Below are 15,513 nucleotides of genomic sequence, written 5' to 3' on the forward strand. Positions count from 1 at the left end.
GTGAAGTTTAACTTATTCAAAATTATTGTCTTAAACTGACTGCATAAATGTGTCTTTTATTAAACTCTTTTCCACTTGGTTGTTCTCTTGTTTTGAGGAACTTAATGCTTCAGTGTGCCTCTTCATATGGTATTCCTCTAACAGAGGTATCAAACTCATTTTCAGTGGCCATGTACAGCCTGACTTCATCTCCACTGTCGAGGACCAATAAACTGATAGAATAAGAACTTCTAAATATCAACCAACAATAAAATATTTTCCTGTGAAAACTATATGAGCAACGTTAAACACACATATTTCTAAAATCTGCTATGAAAAACCTGAAAGAAAATAAGTGCTATCTGAAATTCTGGTTGTCTGTTCCTCTTTGCCCAGGTGTAAGCCAGAGATTGAAGCTCTTTAAAACACAGGATTTCTGCAGTCCTCTTTGAGCATCTTTTAGAAAAACTCACCCTGAGACATTTTTGCCTATTTAGCTAGTGGATGACAGAAAGCTTCCACTACTGCAACGCAAATTTCTCACCCAGAGCATCTTTGCTGAACATACTGCTCAGTTTGGTGTTGCATTGAGATCTGTAGTCTCCTGAAAAAAGCATTAAGTAAATAGATTAGGTAAAGTTTATTTATAAGCACTTTCCTCAGATAAAAATCACAAATGGCTGAACTGAACATTTTTTTAAAACAATTATAGAATTCCCTGATGAAAAATTCAACTAAAAGCTTTTCTATATAAAAAATGTCTTTATGCCATTTTTGAAGACCACAGACTCGGCCATACGAAGAGTCAAGGGCAAGTGATCCTAAAGTCTGGGTGCAACAGCCCATGGATTGGTCTCCCCGGATTTTAAGACATGTTTTTGGAAGTTTCCGGAGTCTGGCCTGAAGACCGAGGTTCGCTGTGATGAGTAGGGGAACAACAAGACTATTTTGGGGCCTCACGACGCAAGGCTCGGAAAGTCACAACTAAAATTTTAAAGTCAGTCTGAGAAAGCCAATAAAGACTAGTCAGAACTGGGCAAAGAAGGATTATCCATAGGGTTTATGTATGATGATTGTGGAAGCAAGATCATCTGTACAAACACCATCACTGTCTTTGGTTAAGTTATATTTTATCATGACAACATCCATTCAATAAAAGCAATCAATAAATATGATAACAATCACATGCCACATAAACATGGGAAAAACATGCAAATTCCACACAGAAAGCCTGGTTAGTATTTGAAACTATCAACTTCTCTCAGCGAGGTGAGAAGCGCAAAATACTACTCCTAATTTTAAATTGTGCTTATCAATGTACTCGTTTGCTGCAGAGAAGCCAGTGTCTCTAAGTAGTCTTTAGAGGTCCACTTTCATTTTAAATGAGGTTGAAGGCAGTCCTGCTGTCTAATTTGCAGGGGCAGACGTTGATCCAGGAAGTGAAAATCCCCCACTTTTCCAACTTTACTTAAAGACTTTCTTTTTTCAAACCCCCGTTATGAACTCGGTCATCTCGCCCCGGGCCTGACCAGAGTGTGCTCCCTGCTTTATGAGCTCCATGTCAAGGTTCAGAGCCGGGCCAGGTGCTGCCGGGGCCGCGGGCCTGTCTGTCCGTGGCCCCTCTTCTGCGGTGTTTGGGGATTTGTGGAATGGGAAGTGCAGAGTTCCGGGACAGGATGTGTAGTCACTGCATGATCGCACAGCCCCCCAGAAGCTGGCGTGCGGCTGCGTTCAGGAGGAGACCACCGAGGACCGGAGCACTGTTTGGGGCATCCGAAAAAAAGAAACCCCTCCGTTTGTCTCCGGTGACCTAAACCGCCGCTTTAAACGGTCGAGCGCTTTCAACACGGGTGAGTCAAATTTACGTGTCTTTTTACGCAGCTTTCATTCCGCATCGACGCGCAGGAAAGTCCACCAGCTTCGTCCCAGTGTCATTTCTGTAAAGCTGCTTTTGTGTCGCTGTGACAGCCCGGCGACAAAGTGTCAGATATGACTGGGATCAGACAGAAATACATTCATGTTGCTAGAGCTGAGGTCGTAGCAGCCTGAGTTGGGGTAAGTTTCTTTTGTTCTGTGCAGACAGCCAGGGGGGCTGATTGACTTAATTATAGGGTGCTTTACCCCCTCTCTTGTTTTGGCCTGCTTCGACATGTAAGCTGTGTCTCTCTCTGTTTCGTTGAGCTCATTTCACATGGAAGCAGTTTCAATGAACTCAAGCATCTCTACATTACTTTATTAAAAGTCCTCTGAGATTTCATGCAACATTACACTGCAGATTTCCTGATGGTTCAGTAACCTTTCCCTCCTCCTCTTCCTCCTCTTCCTCCTCTTCTTCCTCCTCTTCCTCACACAGATTCAGTGATGACTCGCTTCTGGATCCTCCTGTCGGCTCTGCTGCTGGGTCTGTCAGGGACTGACCCGCTGAGTAGTCCTGAGAGAAAATGAAGTGCTGAAACACACAGAGACAGAGGTTTACCAACAGCCAGTAGGTGGCCTCAAAGCTCCTTTCAAGCAATTCATTTGTGGCTGTAATAATGCAATCTGTACTGTTCTACTATCAGGTGATTGAGAATACTATCAGAAATGTCACTGGCCTGACTCCGAGTCACCCACCCACCACAACGTAGTCTTCATTCTCTGCTCTTTGTGGTCCTGCTCTGCTCTGTGGTCACTGCTAATGCTTATTGCATTTCTGTTTTACATTAGCAGCCCCTCCAGCCACCACAGCTCCATCCACCTCCGGTTTTTCTCCTCCATGTCCAGGAAACCAGGTGATACAGGAGAGCAGCACTGTCTGTGGCTGTCCGGCAGGCATGGTAAACAGTGGCGACAACTGTACTTGCCCTGTGGGCTTCACTTTGGAAGGAGCAGCGCAGTGCAAAGGTGACGAGTCATATGGCACAACCTGAGGCACTTGAGTTAAGAGCAGCAGTGGGGGGTTCAGGCTGGGATCAGTTGCCTTTATTTTAGAATTTATTTCTTCTGTAATTAGGATTAAAAGTATTGAAGACACGCTGAAACTCAATGGTGCATATTAATGTAATCACAATGTTTATTTTTACATAAATATGTCACACTATCAAAAATTTGCTGTGAGCAATTATATTCATCAAATTAAGATTCTTTGTTAGATGAAGCGTAATGTCCTGTGTCTGTCAAGCAGATGTTGATGAGTGCAAAGGAGATGGACAGGGGCCATGTGGGCCTCATGCCAGCTGCACGAACACTCATGGCTCTTACTCGTGTAGCTGTCTCCGTGGGTATCTCATGAGTTCTGGAGAATGCCAAGGTTTGTTATTGTCATGTGTCTCTGAGTGTGTGGAGCAGAGGATGCTGGAAGCTGAGTTCACTAACAGTCCATGCAGTATAATCCTCATGTATGTTTCCCTGATGGCTTTTCTAGATGTGGATGAGTGTGCTCTGGCTGCAGTCACAGGTCTGCAGGCTTGTCAGGGCGATGCTGAATGCAAAAACACTCTAGGCTCCTTCACCTGTTCATGCCCTGCGGGATACGTAATGGCCCCAAATGGAAAAACCTGTGTAGGTGAGGTTGAAGTTGATATCTGGTGTGCTTGACAGAGGAATCCAGTTGTATGAATGAATTGTACTTGTATAAGCACTTTATATAAAATAAGCTAAACAGTGCCTGTAATGTATGGTGAGGGGCAAAATGATGTATCTCTTCATTTTATTTTATTTTTTTCATTTGTGGTCTTTAATTTATGTTGTTATTGCTCTGTCAGTCTTTTACATAGCATTAATCACTTACTAAACTGTACCAACCTGTGTAAGAAGTGTCATATAAATTCAACTAGGTAAAAATAACCTTGAATGACCTTACTAGTGATGGTTAGATCACTTACATACGGGAATTCAACTTCCTATCTATAGCTGCTTGTTTGTTTTTCCTGTAGATGTGGATGAGTGCAGCTTCGAGGAGCAGTGTCGCCGCGAGCTTGGAAATGTGTGTGTGAACACGCCCGGGAGCTTTTTGTGCCAGTGCCAGCTGGGCTTCAGAGCAGAGGCCCCTGCCTGCATCGGTAAGTCTGTCTTTTAGCATCAGCACTACTGCTGAAATGATGGCCACATTCCATCTGCTGGTCTGAGTTTATGACATGTTTCATGTGAGCTGCCACAAAAATCACACCGACATGAAGGGAATTCGCAGCTTGAGTGCAGAAACTGAATGTGCTGCTTTGCTGCTTTCCCACTGTTAACAACTGTTTTTTGTTCACTCCCTTATTCCAGCTTTTTTTTTTTTTAACTAATGACCTCTGTTTTCTTTCAAAGTCTTCCTGCACATATTCCCCCTGCTTTGCTTTCAACTTTTCCGTTTAGTGTTTTTTTTTCTTATGCTCTGCTGTGCGTCCGGCCTCTTTGTCCTCTGTATAGGTCCTGTTTGTCCTGACTACACCGTGTGTCAAGGTATGATGTGCACTGCTTGTCACGTGTTTTGTTTTCATAACATTTTCATAACAGCTGCATCACAAGCAAAGCTTCAAGCATTTGACATTACTCGTTTTCATAGAAATTTCTTGGGACAAATTTTTTTGTCATAATATTTTACCCATATTTGCTGCATGTAGTATTACGGTACTTTGCAAGGCAAAAGCATGTGAAAACAATTTATAAATACAGCTTCTGAAAACATTTCAGTGACAGAACTTCAAACCGCATGTGGGTAATTAGGACTTGATTAAGGTTTGGTGACATGGAAATGACTTTGTAACCCCGTTGCTTGCAATTAAACTGGGTGAATGCTTTGCCTCAGAAATACTGGAACTTTTTCCTGAGTTGGAAAATAGAAAAGGACCTTTTGAAAATGAGATGTTACCTCTCAAGGGGCTATCCTTGAACAACCTTCAAAAGAAAGTGTGAAACATTTTCTCCCGTCACTTTTCTTCACAATTTATTAATTGTATTTCTCAAATTGCAAATTTTGTCATCTGTCCCAGATGTGGATGAATGTATGGAGAGCCCTGAAGTGTGCGATGGTCAGGGTGTGTGTGAGAACACGCTGGGGAGCTACAAGTGTGTATGTCGCGCAGGTTACCGGGGAAACGGCACACACTGTGAAGGTAAGCAATTAGTGTTGACATCCCTCCGTGGAAAACAGCGCTTCCGATGGATGGGATCATCTTCCTTGTGTGCGTGTGTTTTAATGCCTGCTGTTATGACGTTGATTGAAATTATCCCAAGTGGCAGGAATATGCTTATTGAATGGAAATTAATTTCAATCCGCATGTACTTAAAAAGAAAAAAAGTCTCTTCCCCTCTCCAGATGAGAATGAGTGTGCGTCAGGTGGTCACAGGTGCGACGTTAATGCCCGCTGCGGCAACATCATCGGGTCGTATTTCTGCCAGTGTTACCAGGGTTTCAATGGAGATGGACACTCATGTTTTGGTAGGTAAAGAGCATGTGCATACTTTCTTTCATGATACTTAACACTCTGATATATTTCTGCACTCCAGCACTCAGTGGGTGTCTTTGGGGTTGTGTTTGTTTTCAGATGTTGATGAATGCATACTGCACAATGGCCACTGTGAACACAACTGCACCAATGAGCCTGGAGGCTACAGCTGCCAGTGTACAGCGGGCTACAAGCTGGACCAGGACGGACACAACTGCACAGGTAAATCACAGGTTCAGGTGTTTTAATTGCGCGGTGTTGTGGGTAATTCGCTTAAATTCTTCATGGTGATTTGGTTCCAAGCAAGGTCTTTTTCATGTGAAATTATCAATTTTTGTGGCATTTCCAGATATTTGAAAGTGTCGTTTCTCAGTCATTTATCACAAATGCTGCATAGTCACCCCAACTGTAAACTTGCCACATATCTCCTTCCTATCATCCCAAGAGAGACTACTTTGCTATCACACCATTTGACATGCACTTTAAGCATCAGCCAGATTTGGAAGGAAAAGAACCACAGATTTTTTCAAATAATAAGAAAACAGCCTCCTTCCTCCCTAGTTTGAGCTTTGAATATTTTGAATACTTGAATATCTGATTTTATATCCACTGCTTCCAATTGAATTTAAATGAAAACTGTTTTTGAAATTTAAGTCTGGATTGCATTTTAAAATTGGAGTATGATTCATTTAAGAAACTATCAGTAAACTTATTTTCAGTCCAGCTGGCAGTGAAAAAAGAAGAACTAAGAGTGAGAGGTTAGTCCATCTGCAGTCTTGAGCCAAGAGATCTTTTTAATGTCCCATCCACACAGGTCTCACACAAAATATATTTAAGGAACTTTAAACAATTTATTTATTGTCTACATTAGTGGAATAATAATATTTGTGTGTGTTTCTGTTCAAAGCCTGATTGTTACTGCAAGAGGTTTATCAACAAAACTACTTCTTTCCATTGTGACTTGTGTTAAAATGGTGTTATTCATCAAATTGTGAGTTATCGAGGTTCTTGAATAAAAGATGAAGACAGGCGACATTTAGGTTGATAATAATGTGTGATTGGGGCCTGTATTATGTATCCACCACACTAACTCATAAGACACTGTTGTAGAAATTACACTGGGCTTTCCATCATATCCTGTGATGCCCAGTTTGTATCCAGTTCATAAAAATATCTTCACATTGTCACTAGAGGGCAGCAAATAGACAGTTGATCATTAAACAGGCATTATTTTCAAAAGTCAGTGTCATTTTAGGTCTCTTTATTAAAACAAGAAGCACTTATCTCACTCTCCATATAAGTTAAAACTTGTGGCAAATTACAAAGAGTTTAATGAGAGCCTTAATGTTCATTTAAATATTTCTGATGCCCAGATGTGAATGAGTGTTCGGTGCTAAATGGAAACTGTGAGCACATCTGCATCAACACTCGGGGCTCTTTCCAGTGCTCCTGCAGACCGGGCTACCAGCTGCACATTGATGGTCACACCTGTGTGGGTCAGTCACTCACACACCCTCATTCTCCCTGCACTGCCTCAGTATTTACACACTCTTTTTTATTCATTTAACTAGGCTCATAGCAAGAACAAGTGGTAATCTCTGTGTGTGTGTGTGTGTGTGTGTGTGTGTGTGTGTGTGTGTGTGTGTGTGTGTGTGTGTGTGTGTGTGTGTGTGTGTGTGTGTGTGAACAGACATTGATGAATGTAAACTCCACAACGGCGGCTGCTCCCACACATGCACCAACGCTCCAGGAGGATACACTTGTCACTGCCCTGCTCCTCTGTTGTTGGACGCAGACAACCTCACCTGCAGCAGTATGTTCCTCGTTAAAGTTCACATTGAATTGTTTTATTGTTTTGTGTTTAATGGAGGTGATACTTAGAAGTGCCCAAACATACACACAGTTCAAAAACTTCACCAACAGAAAAGACTGTTGATTTGATTGTTTTGTAAAATTTCCTGATATGTAGCCTGTTAACAAGCTACCCAGCAATGTTCACCTGTGGCTCCTTTTTAAAGGCTCCCGAGCAATTATCAAGCATAATCTATCCACTTTTTTAATGTACTGCTGAATGTGGTTCGTTCATGTGAAATTCATATAATTGTGTATTTTCTTCTGTGCATGGCTCTAAGTGGCAAGAAAATGTTCACCTCTGGCAGGAGGCCACAATTACAAAAGGCCGTGTTTTTATTTAATCTTTATTCATTTACAAAATGGTCTTCATTCCCCCTTATTTTTATGGATTATTTCCAGATGTGCCGTTTTGTTTGGAGCATCTTGTAGTAGTGACACAACCAGGAATTATTATTGAAACGAATATTGCTTCAAAGTCAAGATTTTTAATCGTCATAAACACAATTGTACACAGTACAATAAGCAATTAACAATGTTATTAATAAAAATATAATAATAATAATAATAACAATAATAATTTTGTTTTTTATTTACAATTTTGTAATTCTGTATCTGGTCTCTCTTGAATGTTGTTTTCCTTTTTTCAGTATGAATGGAAATAAACTGCATTTTCCATTGAAACAGATGTTACATCTTGCAAGCTGAGAAATGGTGGCTGTGACCATTTGTGTAGTGTGGATGCGGAGAGCCGCGTCCAGTGTAGCTGTCGAGCAGGCTGGACACTGGGCACAGACATGCGGAGCTGCGTGGGTGAGATTTTAGTTTCAGCTTTTGCTGCTAATACAGCGTTGTTGATGAGTTGCTTTTGACTTTGCCTTTAGAAGATTTTTTTATATTGCTGTGGAACTCTACATACTTTGTCTGTGGAAAGATTTTTTTATTAACATAACATCTATGTATCTGTTGTTCACAGTGTCAATTTCCTCAGAATATAACACTCTTTTGTTGCTATTTTTGCAGTTTTTAGATAAAGGAAAAACAGTACAAATTATATTATCTGGCTCAAAATATGTGCAGAAAATTTGATAACAGTTTGCTGAACATTTCAGGTGTGACCGAATTTCATTCAACATTTCATTCAACTATCAGATTGTTGAACCTTGGAACCAATGGAACCTTGTCCCAAATCCCAAATGGAAAGTAGCCATTTGATGCACTCTGTGTCTTTTGTTCCCAGATGTGAATGAATGTGGAGATTTTACAAATGGAGGCTGTGAGCAGCTCTGTGAAAATCATCCCGGCGGGTTCAACTGCACCTGCAAGGAGGGATATAAAGTGAGGACGGACGACCCCACCAAGTGCCAACGTGAGTCATACTTCACTCTGAACATTCAACCCCAATGGGCAATCTTTATAGAGGCAGCTGTAACCTCCACATAGTCAGGTTAAATGCCACATTTTTAGTACAGTGGAAAATGTTTTCATCAGGAGCTAGTATTATAAGTCCATATTTATTCTTTTTTTTTTTTTTTTTTCCTTCATTTCCAGCTTTGTGTGATCCTCCGTGCCAGAACTACGGCGTCTGTGTAGCTCCAAACACTTGTGACTGTCCTCCGGGATATCCTGGCGTGGGCTGCTCAGGTACAACCACCCTCCAGAGTTCATGTTTATGATGGAATAGAATAGAATAGAATAGAATAGAATAGAATAGAATAGAATTGATCATATCATATCATATCATATCATATCATATTAGTTCTGAGAGATATGGCCCAAAATTCATATCTCAATATGTTTTCTCAAAATGGCAATATGCACTATAAACTCAGTGTATTTTTTCCTCAATAAAGTTTTTGCCACAGACACTATTGTAGGTCAAAGTCACTAAGAAATTGCAACACAGGCACTTTTATTAACCCCCAGCTGAACAAAATAGACATGTTAATTCTCCAGAAGAAAGTGGCACACATCAAAAAGTAAGTACATGTTTGTAGGTTTAAACCAGCTGCGTCACACATTTTAAAACAATCAGGGATTCGAAAACTACTTAACATACTAAAACTCATGCATTTTAAAACTTTATCTTATCAGCAGTCAGTTCTGTGTGCACCCACAATTTCAGGCAACGTTACTTTATTTTAGTGGTTTTATTTTTATAAACCTGTCAGGGCACAGAAAACAAACAGGGTGTATGATCAAAACATGGCTACTTATACAATCAGAAGGTCTCCAGTCATACTCATTGCAGGTTGTAATAAACAGTCTCATTTTTCCCTCAGTTTTTCTCCCTTGTGCCGCTGTAAGCAGAGACTAAATGTCATGATTCCCATTGTTCTGATATGTTTGAGGTAATGATTCAATCTGCTCTTTGGGGGAGTTTTTATTAGATTTTTTTTACCCAAACAAAAACTGTAACACCAGCTGGAAATGCGAAATGGCGTGAAAGATCAGGAGGTTACTGTCTCGTTTCTACTGAGCTGCACTTAGCCAGCTGCTTTGGGATGGAAATAGTCTTTTAGTGGATTTTTTGAATTTTAACACCCAAATGGTCCAAGAGGTCATTTTTATGTGTCACTCTGACTTATCTTAAAATTGTGTTATTCATCAACTTAAAGGTTATATGAACTCTACGAGAAAGACACACACACACACACACACTCACACTCAAAACCTCAGGTAGTGCTTTTAGGTTGGTAATGAGTGACTAGACCTCTCATTATGGTTGAACCACACAAGATACTGTAGTGGATAATTGACTGATCAGGCTTTCCAAACCATCCTTTGTTACCCAGCCTGCATCAAGTATAAGAAAAAAATGTATTAGACATTTTAAAAAATCCTACATATCCCATCCCACGATGTTTTCTGATTTGTCTTGTTGATGCAGCCATATGCTCCCCACCCTGTGCCCATGGAGGAACATGTATGCGCTGGAATGAATGTTTGTGTCCTCCTGGCTGGACAGGATCAGGCTGCCACACAGGTACACTGCCTTTAAATGAAGACTGCCCCACGACTGCAAAGCTAAACACAGAGACTTATCCCCACAAAGAACAAGGAGCACAAGATAAATTCAATATAGTAAATCTGTTTGAGAAACATTGAACATTCACTTTTGATCAGTAATTATCGCCACACGTGTGCCTCTTTAAATGTCTGCATTTATGTGCTGAAATGTTCATGCAGTTTCATTTTTCAGTATCACTGAGGCATTTCATTATTCAAATATATCTCTTATGCTGGTCTCACAGCTGTGTGTGAGTTGCCTTGTGCAAACAACGGTCGCTGTGTGAGTCCCGATACCTGCCAATGCCCCTCTGACTACACCGGTCCTCAGTGCCTCTCACGTGAGTACGACAACACACAAAGAACTTTTACCTTTTGTTTTACTCCAGTTTTTGCAAGTCTGCTTGTAGATCAATCATCTGGTTTATCTAAAATCTGTGGGTGAGTCACCGGCCTGTGTTCCCAACTGGAATATTTCTGGCTACACTGACATATTTCTTTAAATGTATGACATTTGGGTTTTAGCACTCTGTACTCCTGGCTGTCGAAACGGAGGAAGATGTGTGGATGTCAACAAATGCACCTGTGTTGCTGGATGGCAAGGAGCTCGATGCCAGATAGGTGAGGTGACACTCTGTGTATCTGCAGCAGTAGCAGAACCAGGTGCAGTGTGCATTAGCAGTGGAAAAGTTCACTATATTGAGCTGTGCTGCGCTTAAAGGTGCATTAAGGAGTTTGCACGTTTTATGCGAAACAGCGCCCCCTGCAGGCCTTGGGCGTAATGCAGCTTAGTGTAAAACTCATGCCTGTGGCTCCCGTGCACGGAAGAGGGGAACTCCTTCCTCGCTCATTTAGTAGCGCTCAAGTTTCTTTTACCTGGTGGAGTCTGTGCTGGAGCTGTGGCAGTGCTAGAAGCCAGTCTTTTCTTACTTTCTGGAAGCTCCTGCTCAGTTGTTGCTCACTAAGCATCTGGCGGAGTAATGGCGGACAAAACGAAACCTAACCAGCCGGAGCGTGCATTATGTCATTCCTTTCAAATTCTCCCCAAAAAAATTCTGGTGCCGGACCGGCACTGCAACTTTGAAGTGACAATTTAGCGCTGTTAGAGGTACTTGTAATGAATATGTCAGGGCACATTGTACACATCATTAAAAATGTGTAACATATTTATGGTGGAAAATAAGTATTTTTAAGGTAGTAAAACTCCTTAATGCACCTTTAATGTAACATTTTACCTGCAATTTTAACATTCGGTTTATCATTATATTTTTATTCGAAAACCATCACAGTGGTACAACTCTTCCAGTACCAGTGTCGATGCACTCCATCTGACTTATGGATTTCTCTTAAAATTTGGAGATAAGACAAACTGAATTACCAACAGTTAATTTTTCCCCTCTTCTCTAGAGCCTGTTGAATGTCAGAAACCCTGTAAGAATGGCGGCGTTTGTGTGGGCCTAAACAGGTGCCAGTGTGCTAAAGGATTTTCCGGAAGTCTCTGTGAAACTGGTCAGTCTTTGTGCATGAAATGCCATTTAGACTGTTCTTGCATTGAAACACTTGCCTTGCGCTGTGCCTTGCAGCAGTGACCACCCCCTGCGTACCACCCTGCCAACATGGAGCAACGTGCAGCCCTCATAACACCTGCACCTGCCCTGAGGGCACCGCAGGCCTGCGCTGCGAGAGACTGTGAGTAGAAAATCAACACCAGCACAACACTCACTGCTTTTTATTGAATTTTCACAGGTAACTTATATATATATATATATAAAAAGCAGCGATTTAAACAGAAGTTTTAATTTAGGCAGTATTCATTCTTGCAGTGTGTTTCTATTCCCATGGTTTGACCAGAGTGGACAAACAAAAGGGAACACTTGCATTAAAAAAAACAGCTTGTTTCAGTCCAATTCTGGCATTTTTAACATTGCATTGAAAGACAAAAATGAATACAACTTTGACATATATAATTTTTAAGCAACTTCCGCCACAAAACTGTCATAATGCAACCTAGTGCATTTCAAAACATTACAGGAATTTCTACAATGAACACATAGCACAATTTCCAGGCGTAGTTGAGGTGCATGCCCCAGCCTTTGGTCCACATATACTTCTTCCGCTTAGGAAGAGAGACAAGCAGTTAATCTCCTCTCCTCATTGACTAAAGCCTACTTCACTGATTGCAGTGGCCCCAGAGGTCAACGGGTCCTTGAGCGAGACACTGAATCCCAAACTGCTCCCAGTAAATGGACTGAATGCCTTTTATGGCAGTCGTCTCCATCGATCATTTACAGATGTCCTTGGCCCTGACTGAATAAATTGTTTGTTGTTTCTGGCATTGTTGGAGGAAATACATCAAATGTTCATGATGGTGTGCCAGTTCAAACTGCATTTGTTTTTGTCTCAGACTGCTGTGACACTTTGCAAAGTTACATTTTAACAGGATTACCTAACAAACACAAACACTGACAGGAGCTGTAGCTGCTTGACACAAAAGTAGCTCTTGTAACACAGCATTGTTACATTATTTTAGTTCTTCTTTTACATAAGTAATTGTTGTGTTATTTCCAAATTGCTTGTTTTTGAATGTATTGTATTTTAATGTATGTTTTTGTGGCCCTTAGGACGTGCCCTGTAGTCACCACTGTGGTTGCGATGGCTCGAGCAGTAAGGAAGGCATTCAGAGAAAGCTATGTTGACCGCTGTGGACCCCTGGGAGTTCAACTTTGCACTAAATACAGGTTTTTCTTCTAATTACATTGTAGTGACGTTATTTGGCTACAGTGACATACTGGATACTTTCTAGTTCACTTTCTTGTTCGAAAAAAGAAACTCCCAAAACACTTCTTGTTGGTTGTTGCTCCACCTGTGGTTATTTAGATTAAACATTCTGTGACAGTGTAAATAATGAAGTTACCGTGGAAAGGAAATTCTGTGAAATGAATAATATGCTTCTTCTAGTGGCTTGTGGTTTTAACAAAAGTGAAAGGTTGTTATATCTCAGTCTGAGAACACAATATGTGACAGCAGTGTATGGTTTGTGTTTGTGTTTTCAGATTGAATCAGGCGCGTGTATACCTGCAGGCCTACCGGGTTGGCTACAAAATCCAGTGTCCAGAGAAGAAGGGTTAACTTTTGTCAAAAGTTTCTTTTCATGAAGACACTTCACCCACCAAGGAACAAATGAGCCAAAATTTTCAGGAAAAAAAAAAACAAGGACTGAGGAATCATGCGTTCTTTGACGTATGGACCATGATGTGGTTGAAATAGTAAAAGAATTATGTCTTTTTTACCTTACATCAGATTCTTTGGTGACTTGTGGATATTACAAAGTAAGTTTATTTGTGACACTTTGCCATAATTTTTTATGACTTCATTTTGTTACAATAATATATTTGATCTTGTGAAATATTCCTGTGTAGAAAAACTATTTGGACGCATAGATTGAGAATTATAGAATATAATCACACTGTAAAACCAAACAGCATATCCTAATGAAATAAGTAAATGAAGTTAATCCACATAACAATTGCAGACTTGAATTTCAACAAATTTTATAGAACTTATAAATAACTGTTGTAGTTGTAACACATCTGTTTTAATGTGTTTTAAAGTTGTGAACCACTGTGAAATTTTGTGTTTTGATTCCAATGACTCATTTTGATTAACATGAATCTTTTTTGAGCCAAATTATTACAAACATATCCATCCACATAGTGTTCAAACATCTGCACCACGTACAGACTCATGATATCAGTAAGGCCACCTGTTGGTGTTGTAGCGGCTTGAATCAGTGACAAAACAATGACAGAATGCCTGGTTTAAACCGGGTCTGGTATCTTTTTGTAGAGTGCATGTTCTTCTTGTGCATGTATTGTAAAATTTCAATCTCAGGATCTGAACAGCCACAGCGTTGTGTTCAGCAAGACTTGACTGGTTTGGAGAAGCGTTCACCACACCAGGAACCTTCCTGAGGAAGATTAACTAATACACAAGCACCTCAATGTTGTTGAAGCTGCTGTCACATGTTTCAGTCTTGGATTTCATTTCATGAACATAACGCAGCAATACTGTTGTGATTCCCTTTTTTTGAACCAGCTCAGGCATTAATTTTTTTTTTCTGGAGCTGTGTAGTGCAGTTAGATTACTGCCACACCAAACTCAACACAGCTCTTTCACAACACAACTCAACATGCCTCTTTGTAATGCAAAGCTCAAAAGTAACACAATTTTTTTCTAATCAAAATTTGAGAAGAAAGGTGAAAGGCACAACATTTTGGAGTTACAAACACCAACTTGCGTATACAATACAAAGTACAAAATTGACTCAAAATATTGACAAAACCAGCATTTGGCTGAAGATGTGATCATTAATGCAAACAGTAAAGTATGAAGTTGTATAGCTGTTCTGGGTTTCTTTTTTTTAAACATGGAAACAATAAGAAAGTTTGAGAGTGGTGCACTGATTTTCTTCTGATCAATAAATTTAACCTTGATTTGAATGGATTTCAAATCAACCCTATTAGTCAAATCATGTAGTCCAATATGCAATATTTTTGTTGATAAATTCCTGGAAAATCATGGCCATTTTGTAGGCTGTCAAATTTTTGAAAAATATAACTCCACGTCAATTTTTGGTGCTTGTATCACAATTTTTAAAGATTTTTTTCACGTATCTGCTGCAGTAGACTATATACAACTTGAATTATGAAACTTTGTACAGAATAGTGATAAAAACGATTGCTTTCTATGATGGGAAATTTGTAATGCTTCATATTTGAAAAATATGTGCATTTAGCTGTACATTCTAATATATTTCTTACGGCTTTCAAGGATTCTTGACAAGGACAAGAACACCACAGCTGTCCTAACAAAGGCCCAGCCAGCAACTATGCTTCTTGAGAGTAGTCAGGAAGTACAGCCTGGACAGGAAGCTGCTGCTGGCCTTCTTCGGCTCATCCATCAAGAGCCTGTTGACATACTATTTATGGATTAGGTCTATTTTTCCTGTCTTTTTTCTTCTTTTCTTATTTGCATTGAATAGGATGGCACACAGTTTCATTTTCCATCAAGCTCAATGACAGTAAAAGATCTATCTATCTATCTTCTTCAGACCAGTACAGAGTTATGAGACATAGTTCGAAATTCTATGCTATAATGTCAAGTCAGAGATAAAATCACTAACATTTAGACATTTCCTATTCTTTGGGAAGTAAGAGGCATGCAATACATTTGCTTGATGGCAAAAAGTGCTCCCCTTGTTTTA

The 15,513-nt window shown here is 40.2% G+C and overlaps 1 protein-coding gene across 3 annotated transcripts; it reads left to right on the forward strand.

Moving 5' to 3' along the window:
* The first annotated feature begins 2,537 nt into the window (after positions 1-2,537).
* On the forward strand, positions 2,538-14,335 carry LOC115382322 (fibrillin-2). 3 transcript variants are annotated; one of them, XM_030084046.1, is made up of 21 exons: positions 2,538-2,602; positions 2,689-2,862; positions 3,143-3,268; positions 3,383-3,523; positions 3,894-4,019; positions 4,372-4,404; positions 4,935-5,057; positions 5,261-5,383; positions 5,490-5,612; positions 6,764-6,886; positions 7,081-7,203; positions 7,929-8,054; positions 8,482-8,610; positions 8,793-8,885; positions 10,132-10,227; positions 10,496-10,591; positions 10,776-10,871; positions 11,658-11,759; positions 11,834-11,939; positions 12,872-12,988; positions 13,304-14,335. In XM_030084046.1, exons 2-21 carry the CDS (start codon positions 2,793-2,795, stop codon positions 13,377-13,379), a joined length of 2,148 nt encoding a protein of 715 aa, XP_029939906.1. In that variant the 5' UTR covers positions 2,538-2,602; positions 2,689-2,792; the 3' UTR covers positions 13,380-14,335. The 3 variants fall into 3 exon arrangements, with proteins under 3 accessions (XP_029939906.1, XP_029939905.1, XP_029939907.1); XM_030084045.1 differs by having other exon boundaries at positions 2,686-2,862; positions 13,304-14,334; XM_030084047.1 differs by lacking the exon at positions 4,372-4,404 and having other exon boundaries at positions 2,686-2,862; positions 13,304-14,334.
* Positions 14,336-15,513: the final 1,178 nt, after the last annotated feature.

This window comes from Salarias fasciatus, chromosome 23 (genome assembly GCF_902148845.1).
Source record: "Salarias fasciatus chromosome 23, fSalaFa1.1, whole genome shotgun sequence".
NCBI classification, from domain to species: domain Eukaryota; kingdom Metazoa; phylum Chordata; class Actinopteri; order Blenniiformes; family Blenniidae; genus Salarias; species Salarias fasciatus.